The following is a 26450-nucleotide window of genomic DNA, read 5'->3' as shown; positions in this document are numbered from 1 at the left end:
GAACAAAAATTTGTTGATAAAAAGATTAAATCCAATGTTTGATAATCATATACCAAGACAAGATATTTTCTGAGCAACTTTTGTAGGCTGGTGATTTTTGACTGGGAAAAATTTGCATATTTTGGTCTCTTGTTTAGATTCTCTATGGGGTTCAGGTCTGGTGAGTTTGCTGGCCAGTCAAGCACACCAACACCATGGTCACTTAACCAACTTTTGGTGCTTTTGGCAGTGTGGGCAGGTGCCAAATCCTGCTGGAATATGAAATCAGCATCTCCAAAAAGCTGGTCAGCAGAATGAAGCTTGCAGTGCTCCCAAATATCTTGGTAAACGGGTGCAGTGACTTTGGTTTTCAAAAAACACAATGGACCAACACCAACAGATGACATTACACCCCAAATCATCACAGACTGTGGAAACTTAACATTGGACTTCAAGCAACTTGGGCTATGAGCTTCTCCACCCTTCCTCCAGACTCTAGGACCTAGTTTTCCAAATGAAATACAAAACTTGGTCTCATCTGAAAAAAAGGACTTTGGACCACTGGGCAACAGTCCAGTTCTTCTCCTTCTTCGCCCAGGTAAGACGCCGCTGATGTTGTCTGTGGTTCAGCAAATTCCATGACACGTCTGTGTGTGGTGACTCTTGATGCCTTGACCCCAGCCTCAGTCCATTCCTTGTGAAGTTCACTCAAATTCTTGAATCGATTTTGCTTGACAATCCTCATAAGGCTGCGGTTCTCTCGATTGGTTGTGCATCTTTTTCTTCTACACTTTTTCCTTCTACTCAACTTTCTGTTAACATGCTTGGATACAGCACTCTGTGAATAGCCAGCTTCTTTGGCAATGAATGTTTGTGGCTTACCCTCCTTGGGAAGGATGTCAATGATTGTCTTCTGGACAACTGTCAGATCAGCAGTCTTCCCCATGATTGTGTAGCCTAGTGAACCAAACTGAGAGACCATTTTGAAGGCTCAGGAAACCTTTGCAGGTGTTATGAGTTGATTAGCTCATTGGCATGTCACCATATTCTAATTTATTGAGTGAATTGGTGGGTTTCATCACAATTAAAAGAACCAAAAACTTAAATTACTTCCGTCTGTGTGCATTGAATTCATTTAATACACAAGTTTCACAATTTTAGTTGAATTACTGAAATAAATGAATTTTCCACAACATTCTAATTTATTGAGATGCACCTGTATATTCACAGAAAGACACTTCTGTCAAGTTTTACTAAAATATAAATGCTCTTAATGTTAGCAGACATGCACTAAAACCCACAAAACTCTCATTTTGGTTTTTATTGATTTCACTGTTCTAAAATATTAACCACAGAATTAAAGACTCAACACATGATTCAGAAGATCAGATGAAGGAACATTACAAACCATAAAAAATGTACTAATTCCTGTGTTAAGGCTGATAGACAAAGATTATTTACTCTTCTTTGACCTGTTTTATCACACACACATCAGCATTCAGGGCACCAGCTGCAGCTAAGCGGGCAGTGCCTTGATGGTCAGAAAAAGCCCTCTGGGACTCAGATCACTGGCATCAGTTCAGCTCACATTGAGAGCTACAGTGAAATGTACCAGCCCAGTTGATTCAACCAGCACATCAGAAACAATTCAACCGACCGCTGGATCTCTGCCATCCCAGTGTTGATGGGTTCAATCTGTCCCTCAGTCAGCCAAAAGATCACAAAAAAATATATTCTTATTTTTTAGATTTTAGATTTGAGCAGCATTCTTCAACCATTTCAACATGTTATTCAGTTTTCCAGTCTTTATGCCATATATAATCTAAAAATAAATAAATAAATAAATAAAGACTTTTAACTTAACTGGGGCAGTACACTACCATTCAGAAGTTTGGGATCAAGATTGTTTGTAAATAAATTAATACTTTTATTAAGCAAGGATCCATTAAATTGAAAAAAAAAAAACGTGACCAAGACATGGTAACAAAATGCTGAACCTGAAAAACATTTTTTTTATCACAGTTTACACAAAAATATTAAGCTGCACAACTATTTCCAACATTGATAATAATAATAATAAAGGTTTCTTGAGCGACAAATTAACATATTAGAATTATTTCTGAAGGATCATGTGACACTGAAGACTGGCATAATGATGCTAAAAATTTTGCTTTGCCATCACTAAAATAAATTACTTTTTTTTTTTACCTGAATACAGTTATTTTAAATTGTAACAATATAATAAAGTAAATTTCCCCCTTTTTGCCTGTTTTTACTAAGCAGTGCTGCATTTTATTAGTCATTAAAAGCTTGATTCCTGACAATATGATTTGATTTTGGCCCAAATCCTGAATGGAAACTTCCAATACATTCCTAAACACTATGAATACTCTCTTGGTGTACTTTTGAGATCAGCATCTGCTTTTTGTCTTGCACTACACTGTTCTAAAACTCTATTTTTTATTGATTATTTTAAATGAATTTAGTGAATGGATAAAGTTCAAATCGGTGTCCAAATGGTGGAAGTGACTGATAACACTTTGCTGCTGAATATTCACAAACTGTACTTAAGGATTTTGTAAGTGTACACCATCTTAGCAAAGTCTGGAAACCTTTGAAATGTGCACGTAAGGGATTAGACAGGAATGCACACCACAAACACAGTGTGTATGGCTGTGAATATCTTCTGAGGAGCCGAGTGAGTGTGTGTTTCTTTGCTTAAGACTGAAGGGATGGCAGAATCTATAGAATGGGCCAACTCTTCTTAACTCCAGCACCAAACTGTCAGTGATGAAGGAGCAGAGACTCTGGCTCTGAGCCCATGTTAAGATGGCTGTTGCTTTTTTAGGTTGATCCAATCAATTTTTTTTTACATGGATGAAAAGCAATTACAGTAAGAGGCTAGAGAGTGCTGCTTATTTTGGGGTCACTTCATCAACAGATTATGAAACACAGGCTGGAAAAGCCATGAAATATGCTGTGATTAATCAAGTGTTTGGGCTGTAAACCAATTCTGGACTCCCATGTCAATCCAAACCTTTATGACTTTCTTTATACAAAGTATAGATATTTTGAAGCACATTTTAACTGGTTTTGTCTGTACAGTATTGACAAAAACTGTAGACATTTTTTTTAAATATCTTCTTTCATATTCTATAGGGAAAAAACTATGCGAAATGATATCAGTAAATAATAATAGAATTTTCATTTTTTGGTTAACTATCCAAAACGTTGGAAAAACGTGCCAGTTGCGACATTTCTGCAGAACGAAATTATGTGACAATCACTAAACCTAACCAACTGTTAACAATAAAAATAATTTGCTGAAGCAACCATGCCAATTTGTCATTTTTGTCTTTGTTAATCGATAATCTGCTCCATAATCATGAAAATAAATAAATATTGTTGGTGATTTTTATGTTTGTTTTTTATGTTTTATGAACAGCTGAAATCAAATGTCACACGTGAAGGCCTCATCAAATTCAAGACTAATGGTGGGTAAGTTTGACGTAAGAAACTCCTGAGAATGCTGAACGCACATGCATGCATCTGAACCCCATACTGTCTGTCATTACACATTACTAAACGTGTGTAATTAAATGTATAATCCACGGAAACCGGTGTGAACTAGTCACACTACAAACGGCGTTTCCATTGAATGTGAAGCCATTTTCCCGGGAAATGAGTCTGTATTAGAGGTGCAATGAATAATTAAAACACATTGTCTGATGGCCATAATGGGCTCGAACCACCGAAACCCGTTTTCCTCCACGGCATCTCGCATTGTTCCTCACTGACGGATCCTACAACGAAAGATAAAACAGGTTCTTACCGCAGGAAGCAGCGGCTCCATCTGCGCTCCTTGATCTTTCACATCCATCCCTGATATTCTGCCTTACTCCGTCTTGTTCTTCTGTGAAGGGTTCGTCTCTGAGATATTGCTCGGAACGTAGAGAAAACGTCATGTACTGTATGTTGACGCGGTTTCGGTGGCGGTGTAGTAGCCTAACCGTCGTTTTCCCCCCTTCTTTCTTCACTCGCGCGCGCTGCCTGCGCTCCTTCTGCGCGTGTCGTTTGCGCTCGCGTGACGCAGCTGCGACCGGCAGCACGTGAGTTAACGGAAACCACCGGGAGTTTTAGATAAACGTAGGACAAACGGGGACAAATAGTCCTGGGGGCAAACGGACACTTGAGGCTTCGGTTTACTAAATGTGAGAATATCGTTTCTAGAGCGCGCTGAGTTCAAAAAATGCCTCTGGTTTACCATCTAAATTATATGGACTTAATTTAGTCAAAAATGTTTTAATAGCCTATCACTGAATCAAAAAAGGCTGATTTCCTAAAAATATTCACTTTTTATAGTCTTTTAAAAAAAAATTATATAGGGCTAGTGGGATACTGTATATTTTACTATACTGTAGCCTACATTTTTAAGTAGGATATAACGTGTATATTCATTTATGTTTTTTTAAAACGACTATATATATATATATATATATATATATATATATATATATAGGCTACTATACTATTTAATTCATAGTCATAAGTTATATATATATATAAAACTTATAAGTCATTTAAGTCATGTATTCTGATATTGAAATATTACTTAGACTTAACTCAAAGTCATAAGTTATATATTATGGTATATATATATATATTACTTTACTTACTTATGACTTTATGAATTAAGTCTAAGTAAGATTTCAATATCAGGATACATGACTAGCTACTATGGGCATGTTCCAATCCAATCCACTTTATTTATATAGCACAATTTAAACAAACAGCAAGGTTACCAAAGTGCTTTACAGAGATAAAAATCTAACACAAAAACACACAACATAAATAAAATAGCATCAACAGTAACAGCGACAAAGAAGACCACGACAGCTCTTATGGGGAGTCAAAAGACAGGGAATAAAAATGTGTTTTTAAACGAGATTTAAAAATGTGGAGGGTGGGCGCAACTTTAATATGCAGTGGTAAATCATTCCACAATTTGGGAGCAACTGCTGAAAAAGAGTGGTTGACTCTGGTCTTTAGCCTGGTCCTGGGCACATTTAGCCGCAGCTGATCACCAGACCTCAGTGACCTTGACGGGGTGTAAATATGCAGGAGCTCTGAGATGTACTGAGGTGCTAACCCATTTAGGGACTTAAAAACAAACATTAAAATCTTAAAATGTATTCTAAAATATACAGGTAGCCAGTGGAGCGAGGCCAAAATAGGAGTAATGTGTTCATGTTTCTGGGTTCCTGTTAACAGACGAGCAGCTGCATTTTGGACCAACTGTAGGCGTTGTCCATGTTGTCACAAAATAAACTGTATCTATTTTTCCTGGCCAGTACCAGTGGAAATGTTCAATAGCATGCAAGGGTAGTGCCCAGAATGACTTTTTTTTATTTTATTTTTATCCATGATGGATTTATATTCGAGAGATAAATCAGGTCCAGCAGTGGAATCACATTTACAGCATGAACAATTTATACAACATTATTTTTCAGAAAAAAAAAGAAAAAAAAGTGCTGAACACACCTCTTAATTAAATGTCAACAGTTGCATATAGTGATTTGCTTCTGGACTTTAACAGAGTAGTCAAACTCTTCCTTTGGCACCACCTTGTGTGCATTTAAAAAAATAACAATAATCAAATAGAATATTTTTGCTGAAATAGTAAAGGAATAGTTCCCCCAAAATACTTTAATTATTTAGTCACCCTTATGGTGCTCAGAATCCATATTCTGTTTTTTTTTTTTTTTTTTGTGGAACACAAAAAGGAGATATTTGTTACATTTCAAATTGCCAAAAAAGGTGGGGTGCATGGATGGGGATCACATATCACATTAAAATCACCATAAAATTGCCCAATTTATTATACTTGCACTACAGTACACTCCGAGTGTTATAAATCCACATGTTTGAAAAATAGTAGTCTATATAGAACTTTACGTGACGTCGTTTACTAAAAATATCCCTAACCACGTTCATTTCACATACAAAGCAAGTGGCATATGCAAGCCAAACATAGCTGAATAAAATGGCTCAATGTCAATTTTGAGTGAACTTTTCTTTTTTGTATTGTATTTTTTATTATTTATCTATGCAAGAAATGCATCAAAATACTTATGCATGCTTGCTTTGGCCGGGTCTGTGAAGGTGGTCTCTGGTTATTTTGGGTTCAACAGCTGCTGAAGGAGCTTCATTCTTCTCTTGATCCCTTCCCTGTAATGTACACTAGAGGGTTTGTAGCTGTATTTAGTGATAGATTCTGCTGCCATGTTTAATCCTATTGCTTATGACAGAATGAAACTATTATTTCCTGCAGGTCAAGGACACATGTTCCAAAACCTGGTTTACTGCCTATAGACAGCTTGCATTCACGCTAGATGTCAGTGTTGTAAAATATTTTAAGACACTCACACCAACTTGTAATATTATAACTACTACGTTAATAAATAAACAAACAAATGTTAACTGTAATTTTATTTATACTCAACCTCTGATAATTCATAAAGGCTATACTTTTATAATATTCTGGCAGCATGAGAATGTCAGGACTACGCTTTATCATATTCTATATTTCACAATACATTTCGAATTAAAAAATACCTGTTCTTTATTAGCAAGATACTGTTTTGATACATCACAACCAATAAATTTTTCATATTAAACAGCTTTAATTTTTAAGCTAATGATAATTTATTTAGATTCATTATACTGGGGATGTGTATTGTATCAAATACAGACATGTTAGTCTTAATGCATTTTTACTCATTGTTTTTCTAACACCACCACCAGATTATAGCCATATAAACCGTCAAATGCAGCATATTTAAATTGTTGGGGATGTCAGTTCTAATTCTTTTTCAATGGTGCAGTGAAACATGGAAATAAATAAATGCTTCATACATATATCAGCATCATAAAACTATTTCCATTTTAACAACATTTGAATTGCACACTCAGACCAGGCAGGTTTGTGTTTGAGAGTCAAAATGAAATAAAGTCAGATTCTTTAATCTCATTTTTGGCCCTGTTCTGCATGTCTTTCGCAGTCTGAATGTCAGAAACTGGACTGATAGAAGGATTTTTCTGTTGATCCTCCGACGAAATCCTTAGATCACTGGATTTGACAGATTTAATGGAAGATTGAGTTTCTGTCCATGTCGAATCTGTGGCATCTTCTCCTTCCAGCTCCTTAGAAACTCCAAGAGCTGACCGGTCTATTTCCAACATATCTCCATCCTCAGGAATGTAATTCGATTGTGTTAATCTTTCAAGACCTGCATCTAGAACCCAAGCAGGCAGAATTGAGCTGGTTTTACTGCTGTTCTCTAGCGAACCCTGTGAATCCCATCCAGCGGCACTGGTGTAGTAATCCAGACTTGTACTAGTGCTACCAGTGAAAGGCAGACCTTTGTCCCCCGCAGTGGCACAAGAGAGCAGAGCTGCTGTGTTAATATCGGTTTCGTATAACGGAGCATCAGTGGAAGACACAAGCCAGTGCTGCCCAGAGCCCAAGCTACTCTCTTGGGATTGGTTTGAGGTTGCAAGGCCAGGGTCAGGGGTAAGAGTTGGAAAAAAGGACTGTGTGTAACTGTTGACAAACTGCTCCTGAAATAAAGTGCTTGTCATTGCGTACCGTGAGCCAGGTAGCATCTGAGATTGTGAAGAGTCATCGAGTTTAGGAGTCAATCGGTCAGCGTCAGAGCCACTGTAACTTCTGGAGACAGAGAAGACATTAGGTCTCGCGTTTTACGTTAGAATGTCTATGTTACTGTTAGTGACACTGGGTTTCATTCACTAAGCGTGTGTATGTACAGATTTATGCATGAAATCTGCATACAAACACTTTCATAAAGAAATTCTATTTCACCCAGAAACATCTATACTAAAATGCTTTATAAGTTTATAATACAATGCAGTAACAACAGAAACCTTCTGGGTATAACTGAATAACTTGTGCTTGAAATCAGTGTACAACTGTTTTACCAACAAATCATGATTCGCCAAAAATGTTTGTGCTAAAATTGACACAAAGATCTACAACAAAAAAGCACATACTCTGGGCATGGCGTTATGATCATGTTAAGAAGAAAACTATATTTAATATGAAATATTTCAATATATACAGAGAAAGAACAGCAGTGGAAGAAAAGCTGTGTTATTGCTTGATCTAAGAGGTCACAATGAATAATAACTTTTGGCGAAAGAGACGTTTTGCGAGTGTTGTATGTTTGCTCAGAGTGAAGAAAGGCTGTATATATGGTTTGGGAGTATTTCGTGCAAATTAATAACCTAAGACAAGTGGTTGCTCATTCAGAAAACTTTCACTGATATGACAAGAGGTTAAAAACAAATTCATTTTCGTATGAATGTGAAATTTTTTATGAAAGGTTCTCCTGTGCGTAAAAATGCAAAATAATCCCAGCAGGTGTTAGTGACTGAGACCCATTGCATTTGTAATTAATTATTTTAATTTGGAATATGTGTAACAACTCAAATGATCATCATTATTATTATTATCAAATTAAATTGATTTAAATTACATTTCAAATACATCATGTTAATTTCTGCAGTCAAGTCAAAATTCCTGCAAGAGAAATAATTAGCAATACATTAATTTGCATGGAAAAGCACTTACTTATCATAATTATCCCGAAATCCTTTAGCAAATGGATTGTGATCAATTTTTAGTTGTGTTATCTGAGGAAATAAAGAAACCCATTCATTAAATCAGTTCATATAACAGTTTTTGTAATGTAATGTAAATGAATGCAGTGATAGACTAGTTCTTACATCTGTGTTCTGGTAGGCTGTGACAGCTATAAACTGTGTTTCAGGAAAGGTAAATGTCTGTACTCGATCAGGATCACTCGTATCTTCCTCTCCAACCTTGTTTATTTCAATCACACGTACCCTCGGCTGATACTTATGGAGAGACTGTAGGATGATCATCTTGAAGGACAAAAGAAAGAAAATCAACATAAAAGGCTATTTTTGTTTCCCATTCCCATCAGAATCTTCACGAACCTGAATATACTTACACACACACACATAAATAAGACAAGGCACATTTACATTTTACCTCATAGTAGTGATACTTAAAGGGTTAGTTCACCCAAAAATTTTTATTCTGTCATTAATTAGTCATTCCAAACCATTCATCTTTGGAACAAAAATTAAGATAACTCTGATGAAATCCGAGAGCTATAGACAGTAATACAACTGACACGTTTAAGGCCCGGGAAGGTTCAAATCGTTCATGTGACATCAGGGGTTCAACCATCATTTTATGAAGCTACCAGAATACTTGTGCACAAAGAAAACAAAAATTATTATTTTTTTCAACAATTTTAATGATTTCCTTACTACCTTTCTGGGCCTTGAACGTAGTAGTAGCATTGCGGTCTATGCAGGGTTAGAAAGCTTTTGGATTTCATCTAAAATATCTTAATTTGTGATCTGAGTATGAACGAAGGTCTTATGGGTTTGAAACGACATGAGGGTGAGTAATTAATGACAGTATTTCCATTTTTATGTTAGTTGAATTAAAAGAGTGCTACTAGTGCTACTACTACTAGGTAAACATGTTAACATAAAAGTGACTGTACCCCTAATTAGTACCGTGAAGGGAATTTTTCATGTGCCAGCTGAAATTGGTTCGATGTTAACATTTGCTGCTGACGGTCATTGAAGACAAATTAAAAAAAATAATTAAATTATTGCCAATTACTCACCTGATGTCTAGCTTTTTCTGAACTCACCCTATACTAAAAGAGAAAATGAAATGAATTAAGAAATCACTTGAGTAGAGTTGCTGGAAGCTCCCTTGTTGTTCGTCAGCTTCAATTTTCCAAAAGAGATTTCCTGACGCATCCAGTGCGCGCCGGTGTTTGGAGAGTCCGGGTGCGTGTATACTCTATTATCTTAATAACAATAAAATACAAAATACATATGTTACTATTAAACGGAAATAACTAACAGTATAATAACTGTAGACTATATGTATTAATGTTTGCGTTTTTTATAGTTTTTTTTTATTTTTATAAATCTGGTTAAGAGGTTATTTGTGCTTAGGAAAACGGAGCAAAGCTTTATGATAAATCCCTCTTCAGTCGGATGGTTATTAGTTTACCCGTAACATCAGTGTCCGCTTTGCCGCAGGTAACCCATTTTCCGCCCTGAAACCTCCAGTGGTTCGGATCCGCCAGAATCACATCCACAACAATATTATAATGGCACGTCGGGTCAAGACCAGCAACTCTAACACTTAGAAACGGAAACATCCGGCTGCAGGAAAATGAACGAGAAAAAAAAAATCACGTTTCCAAAAGTAAATGATCATTTAACAATTGCATTCAAAACAAATATAGACCAGTAATCTGATTAGGAAAAAAATACTTTCCCAAAATTACACATTCATAATAATTACCAACAAAACAATTATAGGCTATTGGCATTTATAAAATATGAAACAAATAAAATTACAATATTACAAATTATCCAAAATTATTAGTAAAAAGTAATGCAGTCATTTGTGCTTTTTTTTTTTTTTAATTCCCAATTAAAATAAAAATACATTTTTAAAAAAAAGTAGACTTACCGCCCCTGTTTGGTAATGAGCATCTCTGTTTGGTGTTTGTGGAATTTGAACCACAGCGCGCGGTTACAGAGGTAAACCTGGGCTATTCCAGGATAGAGGGCAGCGTTTGGGTAAGTTTGTCCGTACTGCTGCGAGAATGCATAGCTCAGCCCATTGTACGGCCCGTGGCTGATGACCGGGTGAGGTGTCATGTAGGGACCGGAGAGCGGCGGGAGTGCAGACACAGGCTGCCCCGAATACGCGAACATAGCAGAAGATATGTCGAAATCCATCCGCGCATGGCTTGATTCAGGCAAATTACACTTTTCCGCACTTTCTCTGTCATCCCGTGCCGCGGACACGTAGTCCATAGTGTTTGGTGGGGTTCTCATCCCGGTGGAGAGTCTTTCCAACGCTGGCTCATTCTCCAGAGAGCCCTCGGTGGCGGCGATGTGGGTAAAAACATTGTCCGCACTCGCCGGTTTGTCGGACACTGCGGACGGTGAGGGAAGTTGTTGCAGGTGCATAACTCTCTGAGAAAGGTCTCGGAGTTAAACGTGGGTTCAGAACTCAGACATGCGCTCTGCTGCATGTGCCACTGTTTGAGCTTACTAGGAATATGACTGAGCTCCGCGTTTGATAACAGTAAAATGACCTATCGCATTAAAGCTGTAAGCGGGGTGTTTCCAGAATAGGTTGTTATATTGTATAAAATGTCCCTGCTATCTGATAATTATTAAAAATAACAGCGAAATCACAAAAAAATTAAATTAAAAAAAAAATAAAACTGGAAAAAAAAAGCTCATTAACCAATCAAAAAAAAAAAAAAGAGAGAGAGAAAAAAAGAAAGAAATTCAATATTGTTTAACGGTCAAGGGTCATTACGGTCATATTTTAGTCCCCCAGACTTTTTAAAGTGTCAATTCACCAAAATGACGTGTTAAAAGGTTTTCAATGTACTTTGGTATGCCCATTATAATTGATAAAAATACTTATTGCATTTAAATAATTTTTTTTAATCATAAAATAAGGTCTAATTTCTATCTTACACCAAACATTTTGTCATGTCCCTGAGGCACTGAATTTGTGCTTATAAAGTTGACGAAATGTGCAGTGTTTACAATTTTTGGCAATGATAAATGTTTTGTGTTCTTTTCTTGTGAAAAATATAATAATATTTTTTTTTAGAAAAAATGGAAGATATTTGATTTAAAAAAACTATATTATCATTAATGTTATAAAATATTTTCAAAACTCATGTATGGCTCCACTGACTCGTTTAAAATAAATAACTCCACGTACTTGAGTCTTAAAACAGCTTGCAGTAAAATTGGCTTGAAGACCTTCGGAATTGATTTTAATAAGGGGAGCAATACTTGTTAAGAAAATGCAATCTGATATATAGGAACACAGAGATATATACAGATTTATAGAACTCTCAGATTCAAAGAGTTTGAAAAGAGATGACTTCAAAATATTCCTCAAGTGAAACCCTTTAGACAGGAACAACCACGTTTACAGAGCACACAAATAAATATTTCACACTGATGCTCACTTAAGCTACGTCCTGAAGTGCTGTCGTCTTAAATAAGGTGTTTCAGTGTTGTTCTCTGAAAACCTTCCTCAGAGCCTGCAGGTCAAGGGGAAAAGCAAGGACAACTGATTCACACTGAAACTACAATACATCCTCTTTGCTGTAATAATTTAAAGATCCATAATTAATTTACATTTACATACAGTATAACAGTTTTTCTTCACATGTGCAACCTTCCGTTGATGTCCATGAAGGAAAGACAATGGCATTACTGGAGTTTTGTATTTATTTCTTAAAAAGACAAAAGAGTTGTAGAATATGAACATTTATGCACAGACAGAGAGAGACGGAGAGGGAAATCACTGGAACACAACTGTGTCCAACATTGCTGCGAGGCACTGCACAATATTGGATGTCATGAGAACATCCACATGCTCTTCCAAATGCCGTTTGGGATCCTACAAAGAGAAAGAGAATAGCCATGAAGTCCTGTAAACCTACTACAAAAGGACATCAGATATTTTGAACTGCTGCCACTGATGAGTATTTGCCAGGTCACCTACAGTTTTACAATTTGTCAATTTCTATTCTACAATTTTTGGACTATCGTCTCTATTGCAGTTACACACTCATGTGCACTGCTGTGCTATGTGGTCACAAAAGCTTATAATTTGCACATGTTTTTAAGAATTGCGGTTAAAAAAGTGATTTTAAGCTGTTGAAATGCAAAAAGCAGCAAGTCTAACTGAATCCGGGCAGCTCCTAAAGTGACAGCAGTCTAATATCCCTGCAGTCTGTCATTCATGCTACCGTATTTTTCGGACTATAAGTCGCACCTGAGTATAAGTCGCATCAGTCCAAAAATACGTCATGATGAGGAAAAAAACATATATAAGTCGCACTGGACTATAAGTCGCATTTATTTAGAACCAAGAGAAAACATTACCGTCTACAGCTGCGAGAGGGCGCTCTATGCTGCTCAGTGTAGACTACAGGAGCAATGAGCAGCATAGAGCGCCCTCTGGCGGCTGTAGACGGTCATGTGTTCTCTTGGTTAATTTTTCTCAGTTCATGTCAAATTAATTTTGATAAATAAGTCGCACCTGACTATAAGTCGCAGGACCAGCCAAACTATGAAAAAAAGTGCGACTTATAGTCCGGAAAATACGGTAATTAAACAACAAAAGAGAGAAAGTTTCTCACAGCTAAATCACTTTTGTAACTAATATGAAATGTGTTTAATTTATACAGTGAAGAATTTGCAGTGTTTTTGTTCATTTGATTACTTTATACAATTTATGTAGTATTTCTTATTTTATTTTTTGTCCTATTGCTTGTAATTCTTAGTTAATCACTGACTGTTTACTTGTCTTCAGTGAGCTTGAGTTTTAAAATATACAATTATTTAGGCTAGTATTAGTTTTTTTGTGTTATTGACACTGGTGACAAGAATTATGAAATTTCTACGGTATCAAAAAGAAATGATTAAAACAAAAATAATAAATCTTGCGATATCATTACCATGTAATAAAATTACTTGTATCATCATAATATAAGATTTTGCTCATATAGCCCACCCCTACCACCAACAATATAAAGATGGAAACAAAAAAGAACCAATAACCTGTTTTCCAACGTTCTTAATGGCAAGCTGCTCAGGAGTCATCTTGTCCTCTTCCTCTACAGCCTAAGGGACAAAAAACCAAAACCAAATATTAAATAAATAAATAAAATCCTACATAAAAGCTGCATTTCAGCTTCCCACTTAATTTCTGAGACTTGAGAACAAGCATCTAAAGTCCTTGTGATTTTTCTCACCTTATTGTAGTTCTTGGCCAGTTCGAGCATCTCTTTGACGATGTTCTCGTTCAGTTTGCAGTGTTCACTGTAATCCTGCAGGGTCAGACCCTCCATCCAGCTTTTCTTATGGAGGTTCAGCAACATCTGAACACAAACAAACACTACGACTGTCTAGTTACAACAAATAATGAATTAAAAGCATGTTTTAACATTATCTACAAGTTCAAACCTTCTGTTCCAATTCATTCTTCCTATAGTTAATGGTAATGGAGTAATAATGTCTGTTGAGCCCATGAATCAAAGCCTGCGAAGAGAAACAATGCTTTATAAAAATAATAATAAAAAAATAACAATATATGACAAAAACTATAAAATAACTTTCCTTTTTAAATAAAATTGTAGAGAAGCATATATAAAATGAACCTGAATAGAGGGTTTGTTGAGGTGTCCCAAGTTAGACGTGGTTTGACGTGGCTCGTGACCCAGTACCATCATATTGGCATTTATTAGCCTGAAAGCATCAATTACAACCTGGAAAGGAAAAATAAAAAGTGTCATTCTTGTTACTTCAGCAATTAAATGTTTTATTAAAATGTCATTTTTTATGCATTATGGGAGCTACAAAGCAATCTCACTCGGTTTCTAGAGTGGAGATAAGTGATGTTTCTATAGTCTACATCAGGGATCAGCAACCTTTTCGGCATGACGTGCCATTTTTTATTTTTATGGTTAACCACTGTGCCAACACAGCCCCCCCCCCCCCACACACACCCCGATATAATTCTGTATTTAAACGTTACATACACAATTTTTTATTATACGATAAAAAAAAACGTTTTTTTAACGTTTAATCAACGTTAATGCACTGCTTTAATTGATGAACGTGCACACACAGACACACACAACACACACCACTCGCACACAGAGATCTGAGATCGTGCTGTGCAAAAAGTAGCATTCAGTGTTGTCACGCTACTTTTATTAATCGATACTGAATCGCTACATTATATTTCTCAACAACAAAGGGGCAAAATCGCTTCATTGTCTGCAGAGAGAGACAATTTACCCCCCCCCCCCCCCCACACACTTTCTTTCTCTCAAAATGGCCATATTTCAGAAAATTTTTCATCACTGGATATAGCTTTAGGTCATTTAACATTTCTATGGTAAAACGTATTATTAAAAGTTGACTAATGTTAATTGATTTGCAGCTTCATCTTACTTGCGCTCTGCTTCTGTGAACAGTAAACCCCGCCTACTTTGATCTGATTGGCCATCTCAGTCATTTTGACATTGACGAGTGCTGTTAGACCGAGGCTTTGATCTGAAGCACCTAGTATGTGCAGTGTTTGCACGTGCATCCATGCAAGTTAATTCTCACACTTTAATAGTATTTGTAGCTCCTTACAGGCTGTGTGACTATGAGAAGTTATTACATCAAACTGTACGTCATTATACAGTTTTCCTTATTGCTTGCGTGCCAGCGATTATCCCTCTGCGTGCCACTGTTGGCACGCGTGCTGTAGGTTGCCAACCCCTGGTCTACATCATACCTCGTATCACATGCAGTGTAATCAGTTTAGAGACTATTTTCAATTAGACTATTCTCACCAGAAGTCTCAGATAAACACCTAAGCTACAGATTTTAAATAATGTTATGAAGAACACAAAAGGCCATAAAAAAAAAAGAAAGAAAAAAAAAAGCACTAGGCCAAATCACAATGATGGGAGTTCTTGTCTTGGAAAAAAAAAAGTGTTTTATTTAAATAGGGAAGTGGATTGAGTAGAAAGTACCAATCACACACACATACACAAAGTAACACCTCTTGAACCCTGGGGACTCGTTAGATCCTGACTAAACCAACTGGTGTAAAATCCTGCAGTGTCCCACATCTGTGTTGAAGGGGGCGTTCCATTTGCCTGAATGTGTGGTGCGATGCTCAGATGGTGTGTTATCATCAAGCACAGGAGAAAGACAGATAGACCATGTAGTGTTGACACCATGAAGAACTCTCTTTAAACCACTCATACTGTGTTCACAAAGACAAGATGATACTCCGGAGGTGTGGGATATGAATATTTTAAAATGGAAAATGAACAAGTGCAAAGCAGCAATGAAACATCTCAAGTCAAATGTTTCAACGAAGGTTAAAGCTCAACTTAATGTTTTATTGCCTGTCCACATCCCCGACTCAAATAAATTAAGATAAATTAAGTAAATTATATTATTTGTTATTACACTGCCTTTTGGTGTTATCTTAATATACTTAATGTAATTTATTCCTGTGATGCAAAGCTGAAATTTCAGCATCATTACTCCAGTCGTCAGTGTCACAGGATCCTTCAGAAGTCATTCTGATATGATATCCTGCTCAAGAAGTATTCCTCACATTATTAATGTTGAAAACAGTTGAACTGCTTAATATTTCTGTTTATTCATTTGTTTCATTGTATCATTGTTCAATGAATAGAAAGTTCAAAAGAACAGCATTTATTTGAAACAAATATTTTATAATGTCTTTAATGTCACTTTTGAACAATTTAATGCATCCCTGCTGAATAAAAGTTTTATTTAGTTGTTGTTTTTTTAATATCTTATTTACCCTTAATTTTTGAACAGTAAATACTAGGGGATTAACAGTATGCAAAAATCACGGTTCGGTGCGTACCTAGGTTTTAAAGTCACGGTTCGGTTAATTTTCGGTACAGTAAGGGAAAGAAATGCAAACATTAAACTGCAGGCTGTTTATTACTATAAACTTTTTTTAATAATTTGTTTACATTTTTTTATACTTTTTAATAAAATATATATAAAATAAAAAAGAATAAGAAATAAAATACTGCTGAAAAGTTCTCCACTAAATAAAATACTCTCAGTCTCAAACCAATATCATATAATAAAATATAATGAAAAATATAAATAAATAACTATGATTACAGTGCAGCATTACCAATCCCAGCTTGTAGGCCTGCTCATATTTAAAATATATATATATAGCTTTTCCAAAGTGTAAAGTCTGTTTAAATGCCGACGGGAGCTGCGTTTGAATTACAATAATTTTTTTCCTAGTTGTAGTGATGTTCACACTCGCGTGATGCCTTTTGAAAACCTTAGGCCGGTGACACACTGGCATATTGCACCTGTCAAACATAGTCTATTTAGCCGTCAATACTGTTGACGGTGTCCTTTATTAGAAGGCTTTATATTTATGCTCAACATGAAGTATCGATATTGTTGTCGTGAAGACAAGATCCTGGTCTGTCGGCGGTCTCCCTCTATGTCACCTACAGTAGCAGCAGCAGCGCGCCAGCGCCGCGTCAGGCACGATTCTGGTGTGTAAAGACCAGAGGTGGAAAGAGTACAAAAATATTCTACTCAAGTAAAAATATTATTACATTAATGAAATTTTACTTAAGTACAATTAAAAGTACCAGTCTAAAAATCTACTCAAGTAAAAGTAAACAGTAGCTCATTTAAAATTTACTCAGAGTAAAAATTACTTGGTTACATTTTAACAGTGGGAGGGAGGCAAAAATGGGACAGGCAAGGGTGTCAAACTCAGTTCCTAGAGGGCCACAGTCCTGCACTGTCTAGATATAACCCTAGTTAAACAAACCTGATCCAGCTAATTTAATCATTTAGGCTTATTTGAAAACTACATGATATGTGTGCTGGAGCAGGGTTAGAACTAAACTCTGCAGGGCTATGGCCCTCCAGGAACTGAGTTTGACACCCCTGGGATAGGCCTATTAATCTCAAACTAGTAGTTTTTAATTAAAGGAATCAGTTATTTAGAATAATAAGACATTTGGGCTGTTTTCAGGCAAATCAGTATCAACAAACTCATCTTTTAATGCAGAGGAAATGCAAAAGCTTCATTGGGCGTGGCATTTAGATGTATTTACAAACTGTTTAGTGCAGGACAAGAATGCATTTAACCTGCAGTTACAAATGCATGAATAATGTTTTGATATGCCAGACATAAAATGTTGAATACTCATTTGAAATTATAAAAACTTAATTATTAAAAAAAAATCAAAAGATACTTTAAATGTGAAATTAAAATGGCCAGTATGTGTCAGCAAGTCACTGTTAATAAGTGAGTCATTGCGATTGAACCAAATCATTTAAACGGTTGATTCATTCAGGAACGAAACACTGTCACGTTGCTCAGAGACGCAAAACTGTGCTTTGGTGGCTGTGTTTGAAATAAATTTTTGTTATAGAAATAGAGCAAAAACAGGCAATATGGTGTCTAAAACGCAAGTCTCTTAGTTTACTGTCCTGTTGTAAAAAAAAAAAAATATATATATATATATATATATATATATATATATATATATATATATATATATATATATATATATATATATATATATATATATATATGGAGGATTTAAATCTATATCAGTGGCGACTGCTGGTCTTTCAAAGAGGGGAAGCTCATTTTCGGCCTACATTATAACCCTCTGATGGTCTTCATTTGTAGTGACACTCGGGTCTTTTTGACCCCAGACAATAACATTTAATTTTGTAATAGTAAAATATTACATTTTTTTACAAATATTATTTTACTCTGTTCATTTATGTTTTTACTAAACTTTGTACAGTTTTTGGAGGATTTAAATCTTTTAAATTTCTATAAATAAATAAATATTTATTTAAATAGGCTTTTTTTTTTACAAAAAAAGAAAAAAGCATTTCAGGTAAAATTCACTTCATAAAAGACCCAGATTTCTAACTTTCATACATGGGGATACCATGGATAATTTTATAAGGTTTAATATAAGATTTTTGCCCATTTTTTGGGAAATTCAGTTTAAAAATTGTAATAAATCACTTTAACCACTAGATGGCTATAGTGTGTGTGTGTGTGTGTGTGCGCGCACATTTTCAATCTGTCTTAGTTACCAATTTAATTTTGTGGTGGTTCTGCATTTTACAAATATCAAGTAATATTGCCGCAGTTTGTCTTTCGAATACACTTGAGAAATCCGCGATCATGGGACTGAGCGTGAAACAGCTTCACCGACTTCTTATGGTGCAGACCGCTGTCAGTCAAAAGGAGATCGACAGATCCTCCAATCATCACACGGAAGCCCGGAGTCCGGGCCAGCCCACTCCTCATTCACCTCCAGAGACGCTGAGCATCCGTGGGCGGGACATAATTGCAGCATTTATCCAATGACCGTCTAGCTTCGGAGCACTGAAAAAAACTGTTCAAAGCAGCCCCATTGAAGTCAATAAACGCTCGGCCTCAACAGGGAAATGCACTGTGACGCCACGGGAATGTATGAGAAGAAAATCGAGTCAGCCGACATGTAGCTGATTAACACAATACATAATACACAATAATACATATTTGACCGTTGTTTATTTTACATTAGAGGGGAAGCTGAGCTTCCCTTGCAGTCTTAAAGAAATCCCCACTGATCGTGATTATATATATATATATATATATATATATATATATATATATATATGTGTGTGTGTGTGTGTGTGTGTGTGTGTGATTATGATTTTTAGAGGAAAATACAGCATTCTTTGTGTGATTTTGATTCTAAATGATTTTGATTGATTTCATTCTAAATGCATTTCAACACACTGAATCACACGCTGAAAGAACACTCTAAATGCGCGCGTACATCATTAAAACAACAATTATGATATTATCGCAGACGATATATATCGCACACTCCGCACCAGTCTTTTTGGCTAATTTGTGCAAAACCTCTTGCTAAAATGTCAAAGCTTCATTTTAACCACCATTGCAATGACGCAATTATTTAGCTCACCTCTATATGCTTACGAAGGGTTGATGTCTTGTCGAGATTTTATAAACTGCTAGTTTGTTCTCCCTAGGCAAGCTAAGCATACACAACATGACAGAGTATAAATATGGGCAGGGGTTCACTTCATTACCTTCGAGTTCAACTTCAGAATATGACGGGGTTTCGTTTTCAGCGGTGTCTGCACCACCACTAACGCCTGTTTTGTCCGTCTGCATCTTTCTTGTGATTTTAGCGCCAGTTTGCCCTCCTGCCCATTATTTACTGACGTAGCTTCCAGGGAGCGATTTTTTTTTACTCGGTAATTAATGTGTTTTAAAATGTAGCGAAGTACAATACTTCAAACAAAATATACTTAAGTAAAAGTAAAATTACAGATTAAAAAAATTACTTAAAAAAGTAGAAGTACACAAAAAAGCTACTCAATTACAGTAACGCGAGTAAATGTAATTCGTTACTTTCCACCTCTGGTAAAGACACCGAAGACGCGAAGCAGCCGTCACGCAACTGACACGCAACAGAAACGCCACGCTCACACCACGCAGCCAGTGTGTCACCGGCCTTAGAATCAGCTGCAGTGCGGGATTTGCGCTGAACGCGGAGACTTCCGCCACTTAATATGTTCGTTTGGAAACACGAAAATGTACCCATGTTCCTCAATCAAAATATTGCATTCGGTCATTCGGTACACACGTGCACCGTACCGAAAGCCCTGTACCGAAACGGTCCGGTACGAAAACATGTACCGTTACACCCCTAGTAAATACATTTATACATGCAAGTTATTATTGGTAATGCTTGATTGAAAAATATTTGTATCAAATTGATATAATGCCTTTATGGCGTGTAATAATTACTGAGGATATCTGCACAATATGTCATTTGCCGTCTCTTTTTCATTCTTTATTTTTAATGCCCCTATCGTTTTCCTATAATACGTTCTCTTATAATATCCTCTTTTCCCATTCCTATTCCCCTATTCAGGGTCCTTACACTATCTCATATGCTTCAGAGGGTGCTAGCAGAGCTCAGCGACAAACATTCAAGAAAAAAAAAAATCACACATCCAGGCATTCTCACATGCTGACAGAAGTGTGAGCGCACATTCACATATACAGAAGAAAAGAAAGATCTCTGACTTTCTGAACAATGTGGGTGTGAATCATTTATATATGCAAGGAAGAAGCAGGTTAACCCAAAAATAAAAATACTTTAAAATAACGATCAATTTCTTTGAAATAACTGTAATGTATGTTCGTGGACTGTTACCTTTCCCTTGACGCTCTGGATGGGATCGACCACTACTGCGACAGCGCGCTCCGACAACGCCTCAAAACTCTGCTGTGTGTTAATGTCCACACCTGACAACCAGCAGCCAAAACCAGGGTGACTGTGGTACCAGCCCACCACCATCTCAGGCCTACAACACGCAGATCACAAACCCTCATCATCTGACATTATCAAAGTATTCATCGCAAAACAGTAGTTCGAATTCCTCCATCAAAGTATTCATCGCAAAACAGTAGTTCGATTTCCACCATCACTCATCCTCTCACCTTCCCGTCTGCTTTAACATGTCTAACATCTTGGCTTGAAAAACAGGGTCCACGGCCTCAACGCTCACACCCTGTCAACAGAACAAGCATCCAGAATCACAGTAAGAGCACAGATGAACACAGTGTGAGTGTGAAACACACTAGAGCTTGCTGTCACATACAAGAATTCTAATGTGATGTGAAGTCTTTTGAAATACAATAATAACGTGCTGAGAAATGTTTCACTCACTGTTCCTGACTGCGGCATGGCAAAGACGTCAATCACACGAACGGTGTAATCATCCACAAACTCTCCCAGCATCAGGCCCATGACTTCCATGGGCACACCAGCACGGCCATGTTTCAGCATCTACACACAAACAAAGAGATGGTTGAGAGAGAAAAGATTGCAATGCTTCTTTTAATCATGAAGACATTTAAAGTAATGTTTGTGCTCAGACTGGTACTGAGCAATCACACAAATAATACACACATTAAGAGCAATATAAAATGTAATATAAATAAATAAAACTGTAAAAACAATCAAACTGAAACTGTGACAGCATCATCATATAAACCAAACTAGGGGAAATTAACCATTGCAGTTACATTATTTTTTACAGTGTGAGAACAGGTGTGAAGGATAGCGTGTGAGAGAGAGGAACCATGTGTATCCTGACCTTCAGCAGGGCGAGTGAGGAGATGTACACCTGTTCAGCTGTGTCCACAGCGGGGGCATCTGTGGGAGGACCCTGCAGAAAATAAAATAAGACACTGCTTATATTTTTCACAAGATGATTTGACAAATCAAAACAAGACAATCATTTCAAGGATATGGATTTTGATTTTTAAGCAGATAAAGTAATCCTCTTTTATATCAGGAATGGAATTGTTACTAGTAAAAATGGCTTTTTTTAATTACATTTGCACTAAAAAAAGAATTTCTGATATGAAAAATTGTAAATGTGAGTTCCTGATATAAAAAAAAATTTATAATCACCCACAGACATGCATTTTCTGTTAAATAAAAAACTGAATTTTCACTAGCAAAATATCCAAAAAGATTTTCCATTTAAATGAAACTACAGATATTTTACCAATAAATAAAAAAACACTCCTGATATCAATATCAAATATTGACTATTGAATAGTTAATATAAAAAATACATATACCAGCAATTGACCTGCATTAAATCTGTTTACCATTTACTTTTCAAGCTAAAAACAGGTTTAAAAGAACCATCAAAAAGATTAAGAAGATATGAAATTCTAATCATACTGACTCAAATTAATACAGGTAATTACAAAATCAGAGATCCAATCCTTGACGCATTTTAAGCAGGTGCTAATACCAGTTGTCAACAGCGTCTGCTTATTCTTTTTTAAAACACCTACTAATTAGGGCTGTGTATTACCAAGAATCTGGCGATACGATATATTGCGATACTGTAAGCAAGGCAAAAATGAGAGAAACTGCTGCCTCGGTTCCGCCGCTTGCCCGACCCGTGTGAAGAGGCCCACGGGGCTCAGCCATAGGCGGGAGGGGGTCGCACCGCGCGGGCCTCTTCACACGGGTCGCGGCAAGCGAAACGAAATAACTGCCATGAATCTTGTATGTTTTTTTTAAATATCGATATTCCGTTTTTGAGAACCGATACAGTATTGCCAAACAAAATATCGCAATACTAATGTGTATCAATATTTTTTTTACACCCCTTCTACAAATTTAGTTAGAAGGCTATTGTGACCGGTGTCTCTTAAAGAAATGGTACATGGTACAATGTACAAATGCTGGAACAAATGCAATAAAACCGTAAATAAAAGTAATGTCAAATAAAGCAGTAAAAACAAAAGCTCCTTTGTAAACAAATGGTAATATTTTAATTGGTGATGAACAGTGTTTTTCCACTGATATTTTATATGAAAAAGCTGTTTGTATCCAAACCATTTTTATTAGAAGAATCTTAAGAGTTTTGATAAATTAATAATTATTTCGAAATTCAAATAACTGTATGTGGTTCAAAAATAAAAAGAATTGCACGTTATTGAAGGTAGAAAACAGTAGACAAATTCCAGTTTACTGTACATCTCCATTTTCCCTTGTGTGATTGTCATGTACATATTATATTTACCTTAATTATCATAAAATACACAAACATAAGACCATATGGATATGTGCGAACATCAACCAGCCAATCAGAGCTCACTAGGATTGTAAAAAAAAAAAGTCTATATGAATCCAATCAACACTTTATGGCAATCAGTTTTGTATCAAATATTCACAACTTTTAAACACCAATCATGTGCAGCTGTAGACTGAAAAAAAAAAAAAAACCCCAACTGAACAGAATCATGGGTGTTTATTTTCTCCTCTCAGGCTCTTCTGCGTTGTCTGCTGGAGTGAGGTGTGAATCAGAGGAAGGCAGCCTGTTATTGGAAGTGTTAATTGGCAGAGAGAGCTGAGAGCTGTCTCTCCACCCATCATGCACACTTGAGAAAAACCACATGATGACAATCTCACAATACTGCCATCCCCCTCAACAACCCCCCCCCCCCCCCAAAAAAAAGAAAATCACAAATTTTTCAAAAGAAGGCTGCATTTATTTGTTAAAAATAAAGTAAAACAGAAATTTTGTGAAATATTATTACAATTTTAAAAACCTGTTTTTATTTTAAAGGTCCCGTACCTTGTGATCCCATGTTTTAAACTTTAGTAAGTGTGTAATGTTGTTGTTAGAGTATAAATAATATTTGTAAAATTCTAAAGCTCAAAGTTCAATGCCAAGCGAGATATTTTATTTAACAGAATTCGCCTACAAAAAACGACCCATTAGGACTACATCCCTCTAGTTCCTGCAGTAATGACGTCACTAAAACAGTTTTTTGACTAACCTCCGCCCACATGAATACACAAACAGGGGGGCGTGGTCTTGTTGCGCTCGCACGGAGAAGAGGAAGAGTTGCGTTTGTGTTTGTCACCATGTCGTCGAAACGCTGTTATTTTCATCTCGGATTCCAATCATCTTTGTTTGGCCTTCCCAGGGACGCTGTATTTAGAGATTAATGGTTACAATTTATGTTTAACTCGGTTCCCGAAAATTATAATCCACATGTAAAACTATGTGCAGCACATTTTGCTGAGGACAGCTTCCTCAATCTCAATCAGTTTAATGCCGGATTCGCACAAAGATTATTCTTGAAAGATGGAGCAGTTCCCTCTTTGTCTGGAGAAGGTGTTGTTTATGGACCACAACCGGTAAGTGTATTTTATTATTTAAGTTGGTGCGTTTAACAGTTTCTGTAACTTATTACACAAAGGGCAACGCTGTTTAGCTTCGTTAACTGGATGTTAGGGCTGTGCAAAAAAATCGCATGTGATTTTCATGTGCATCTCGTCAGTAAAAATGTGTTTTTACAAGCGAAACATGAACACGTTATAGTGCACACTGTAAACACAATCAAAGCTTCAAAAAAGCATGAAAAACAGGACCTTTAATGTATTTTACAATGTAATTTATCACTTTAATGGCAAAGCTGAATTTTCAGCATCTTTACTCCAGTTTTCACTGTCACATGGTCCTTCAGAAATCATTCTAATATGCTGCTTAATATTTTGGTGCAAACTGTGACCATTTTATTTAAGATTGTTTCATGAATATAAAGCTCAAAAGACCAGCATTAATTTAAAACAAAAATCTTTTGTATTATTACAAATGTCTTTATTGTTCTGCCCTTTTTAACAATTTATTCATCCTTGCAGAATACAAGTATTAAATTCCTTTTCTTTATCTTTTTAAAAAATCGAATATTTGAACGGTAGTCTAGCAGTGTATTTTCTATGGATAGCAAGCTGGGCAGGACATATTGAAGGGCCTTTTTAATTAAATTGGAACTGTGTAAATGAACTGTGTGTGACGACAGGTATCGTAAACATCAGTGTAGATATGCTGTGTGATGCAATCTTCATCATTTAGCTGTCTAATGACTGCAGACTGCTGTCACTCACAGATGCAACTATACAAAACATCACGTTTATTAAATAGATATTAAAATCTCATTAAATATTACCTGGCTGAGTCCAGGCATTCCTCCTCCAAGCCTCAAAAGCCGGTCCATTCCTTAGATCTAGAAACATATAAACAAGCAGTTGTCTTTAGTTTACAAACTTGTCAGTCTTTTCATATTAAAAGACCTGGCTGGGCACGTTCATGAATGTTGCTGATTCATCAATATTCACATTGTGGTGGGTTTTCAAAAATACCTTCTACATTTCTGTTTTCAACGTGTAACTTATTAAAAATAGTTCACGATGTCAACACCTAAAATTAAAATCAATGAGCTTTTTTGTGATATAAGTTACACAATTCAGACACATATGGTTTTCACTGTCCAACCTCAGACTGTTAATATGCTAAGCTATTTAGCATAATGCTATTTACATATACTCCTATGTACCATATGAACACATAAACAACAGGAAAACGACAATTTGTTGTCTTAAAATAAACTATGAAGTAACAGAAAATAGCTTGAGTTTCACATTTATAACTTTATTTAATCTCCAAACTGCAAGAAAGGCTAATATGCTACAGAGGCTAAATACACGAAACCACTCAACAACATACTAACAGTGTTTAATCACAGAAACATGCCCTCGGACAATACTATATGACATAAACAAATGTTTTATGATAGCTAATGTGTAGTATTTCTTTACCTGTGCAATAAGAAAGAGATAATGTGTGAACACCTGCTGAGTTTCAGCCCAACTACCGTTACAATGAATCAGCCAGAATTACCTCCGTGAAGCGGACCTCAACAGGGTTATACAGCACAAGGAGATCGGATTTTCAAAATAAAAGTTCCGTAAACTCTTAAATCAGATGTGACTCACAGACATACATTTTATTATTGTATTATTATATTTATGTTTTTTATATAATTTTATAATTGTATTAGTATACATTTTATTATTAGATTTAATAATACAAATAAAATATGATGTGTGTGTGTGCGTGCGTGTGTGCGTTTGTGTGTGTACACGCACGCACGCACACACACACACAGACCACACACACACAATAAATACAGGAGCTAATGAATCAAAAACAGTCTTAACCAAAGTTAAATGAAATGGTAAAAGACAGACATATTAACAGAATAACTCAATGAGATCACGTTGAGATAATATTTGATCATTATTTACAAAAAAAGCCGCATA

The 26450-nt window shown here is 36.1% G+C and overlaps 3 protein-coding genes across 7 annotated transcripts in view; all 3 read right to left on the bottom strand.

Moving 5' to 3' along the window:
• The window catches only part of slc4a10a (solute carrier family 4 member 10a), a 48352-nt gene extending 44405 nt beyond the window's left edge, over positions 1-3947 (bottom strand). For all 5 annotated transcript variants that reach the window (XR_009427456.1, XM_059538295.1, XM_059538291.1 and 2 more), the window contains exon 1: positions 3812-3947. Coding sequence is in view for 4 of the 5 variants with exons in the window: in XM_059538295.1 (XP_059394278.1) it covers positions 3812-3859 (48 nt within the window). In the remaining variant the exon portion in view is untranslated. The remainder of the gene's footprint in view (positions 1-3811) is intronic.
• A 2812-nt stretch (positions 3948-6759) lies between these two features.
• Positions 6760-11222, bottom strand: LOC132126457 (T-box brain protein 1-like). The gene is made up of 6 exons (XM_059537708.1): positions 10592-11222; positions 10124-10278; positions 9793-9914; positions 8785-8943; positions 8630-8691; positions 6760-7708 (listed from the first exon to the last, which is right to left on the bottom strand). The coding sequence occupies exons 1-6, from the start codon at positions 11095-11097 to the stop codon at positions 6976-6978; spliced, it is 1737 nt and encodes a 578-aa protein (XP_059393691.1). The 5' UTR covers positions 11098-11222; the 3' UTR covers positions 6760-6975.
• A 1150-nt stretch (positions 11223-12372) lies between these two features.
• Positions 12373-26048, bottom strand: LOC132126103 (26S proteasome non-ATPase regulatory subunit 14-like). The gene is made up of 11 exons (XM_059537152.1): positions 25947-26048; positions 25298-25354; positions 21910-21981; positions 21480-21599; positions 21251-21321; positions 20964-21114; positions 14328-14435; positions 14134-14208; positions 13923-14048; positions 13729-13791; positions 12373-12562 (listed from the first exon to the last, which is right to left on the bottom strand). Exons 2-11 carry the CDS (start codon positions 25343-25345, stop codon positions 12464-12466), a joined length of 933 nt encoding a protein of 310 aa, XP_059393135.1. The 5' UTR covers positions 25346-25354; positions 25947-26048; the 3' UTR covers positions 12373-12463.
• Positions 26049-26450: the final 402 nt, after the last annotated feature.

Source organism: Carassius carassius, chromosome 44 (assembly GCF_963082965.1).
Source record: "Carassius carassius chromosome 44, fCarCar2.1, whole genome shotgun sequence".
Taxonomy (NCBI): Eukaryota; Metazoa; Chordata; class Actinopteri; order Cypriniformes; family Cyprinidae; genus Carassius; species Carassius carassius.
The sequence above is the reverse complement of the archived record's forward strand: the minus strand, read 5'-3'. Positions and strand labels throughout refer to the sequence as shown.

What these genes read in the sequence shown, in the direction of transcription:
- LOC132126457 (XM_059537708.1), bottom strand. Translation starts at nt 11,097, where the DNA reads ATGCACCTGCAACAACTTCCCTCACCGTCCGCAGTGTCCGACAAACCG. An exon ending in CAGCCTACCAGAACACAGAT is followed by an intron (nt 8,692 to 8,784) that starts GTAAGAACTAGT and finishes TTATTTCCTCAG; the next exon opens with ATAACACAACTAAAAATTGA. An exon ending in TTTCGGGATAATTATGATAA is followed by an intron (nt 7,709 to 8,629) that starts GTAAGTGCTTTT and finishes CTCTGTCTCCAG; the next exon opens with AAGTTACAGTGGCTCTGACG.
- LOC132126103 (XM_059537152.1), bottom strand. Translation starts at nt 25,345, where the DNA reads ATGGACCGGCTTTTGAGGCTTGGAGGAGGAATGCCTGGACTCAGCCAG. An exon ending in CCTCACTCGCCCTGCTGAAG is followed by an intron (nt 21,600 to 21,909) that starts GTCAGGATACAC and finishes GTTTGTGTGTAG; the next exon opens with ATGCTGAAACATGGCCGTGC. An exon ending in ATGTTAAAGCAGACGGGAAG is followed by an intron (nt 21,115 to 21,250) that starts GTGAGAGGATGA and finishes TGCGTGTTGTAG; the next exon opens with GCCTGAGATGGTGGTGGGCT.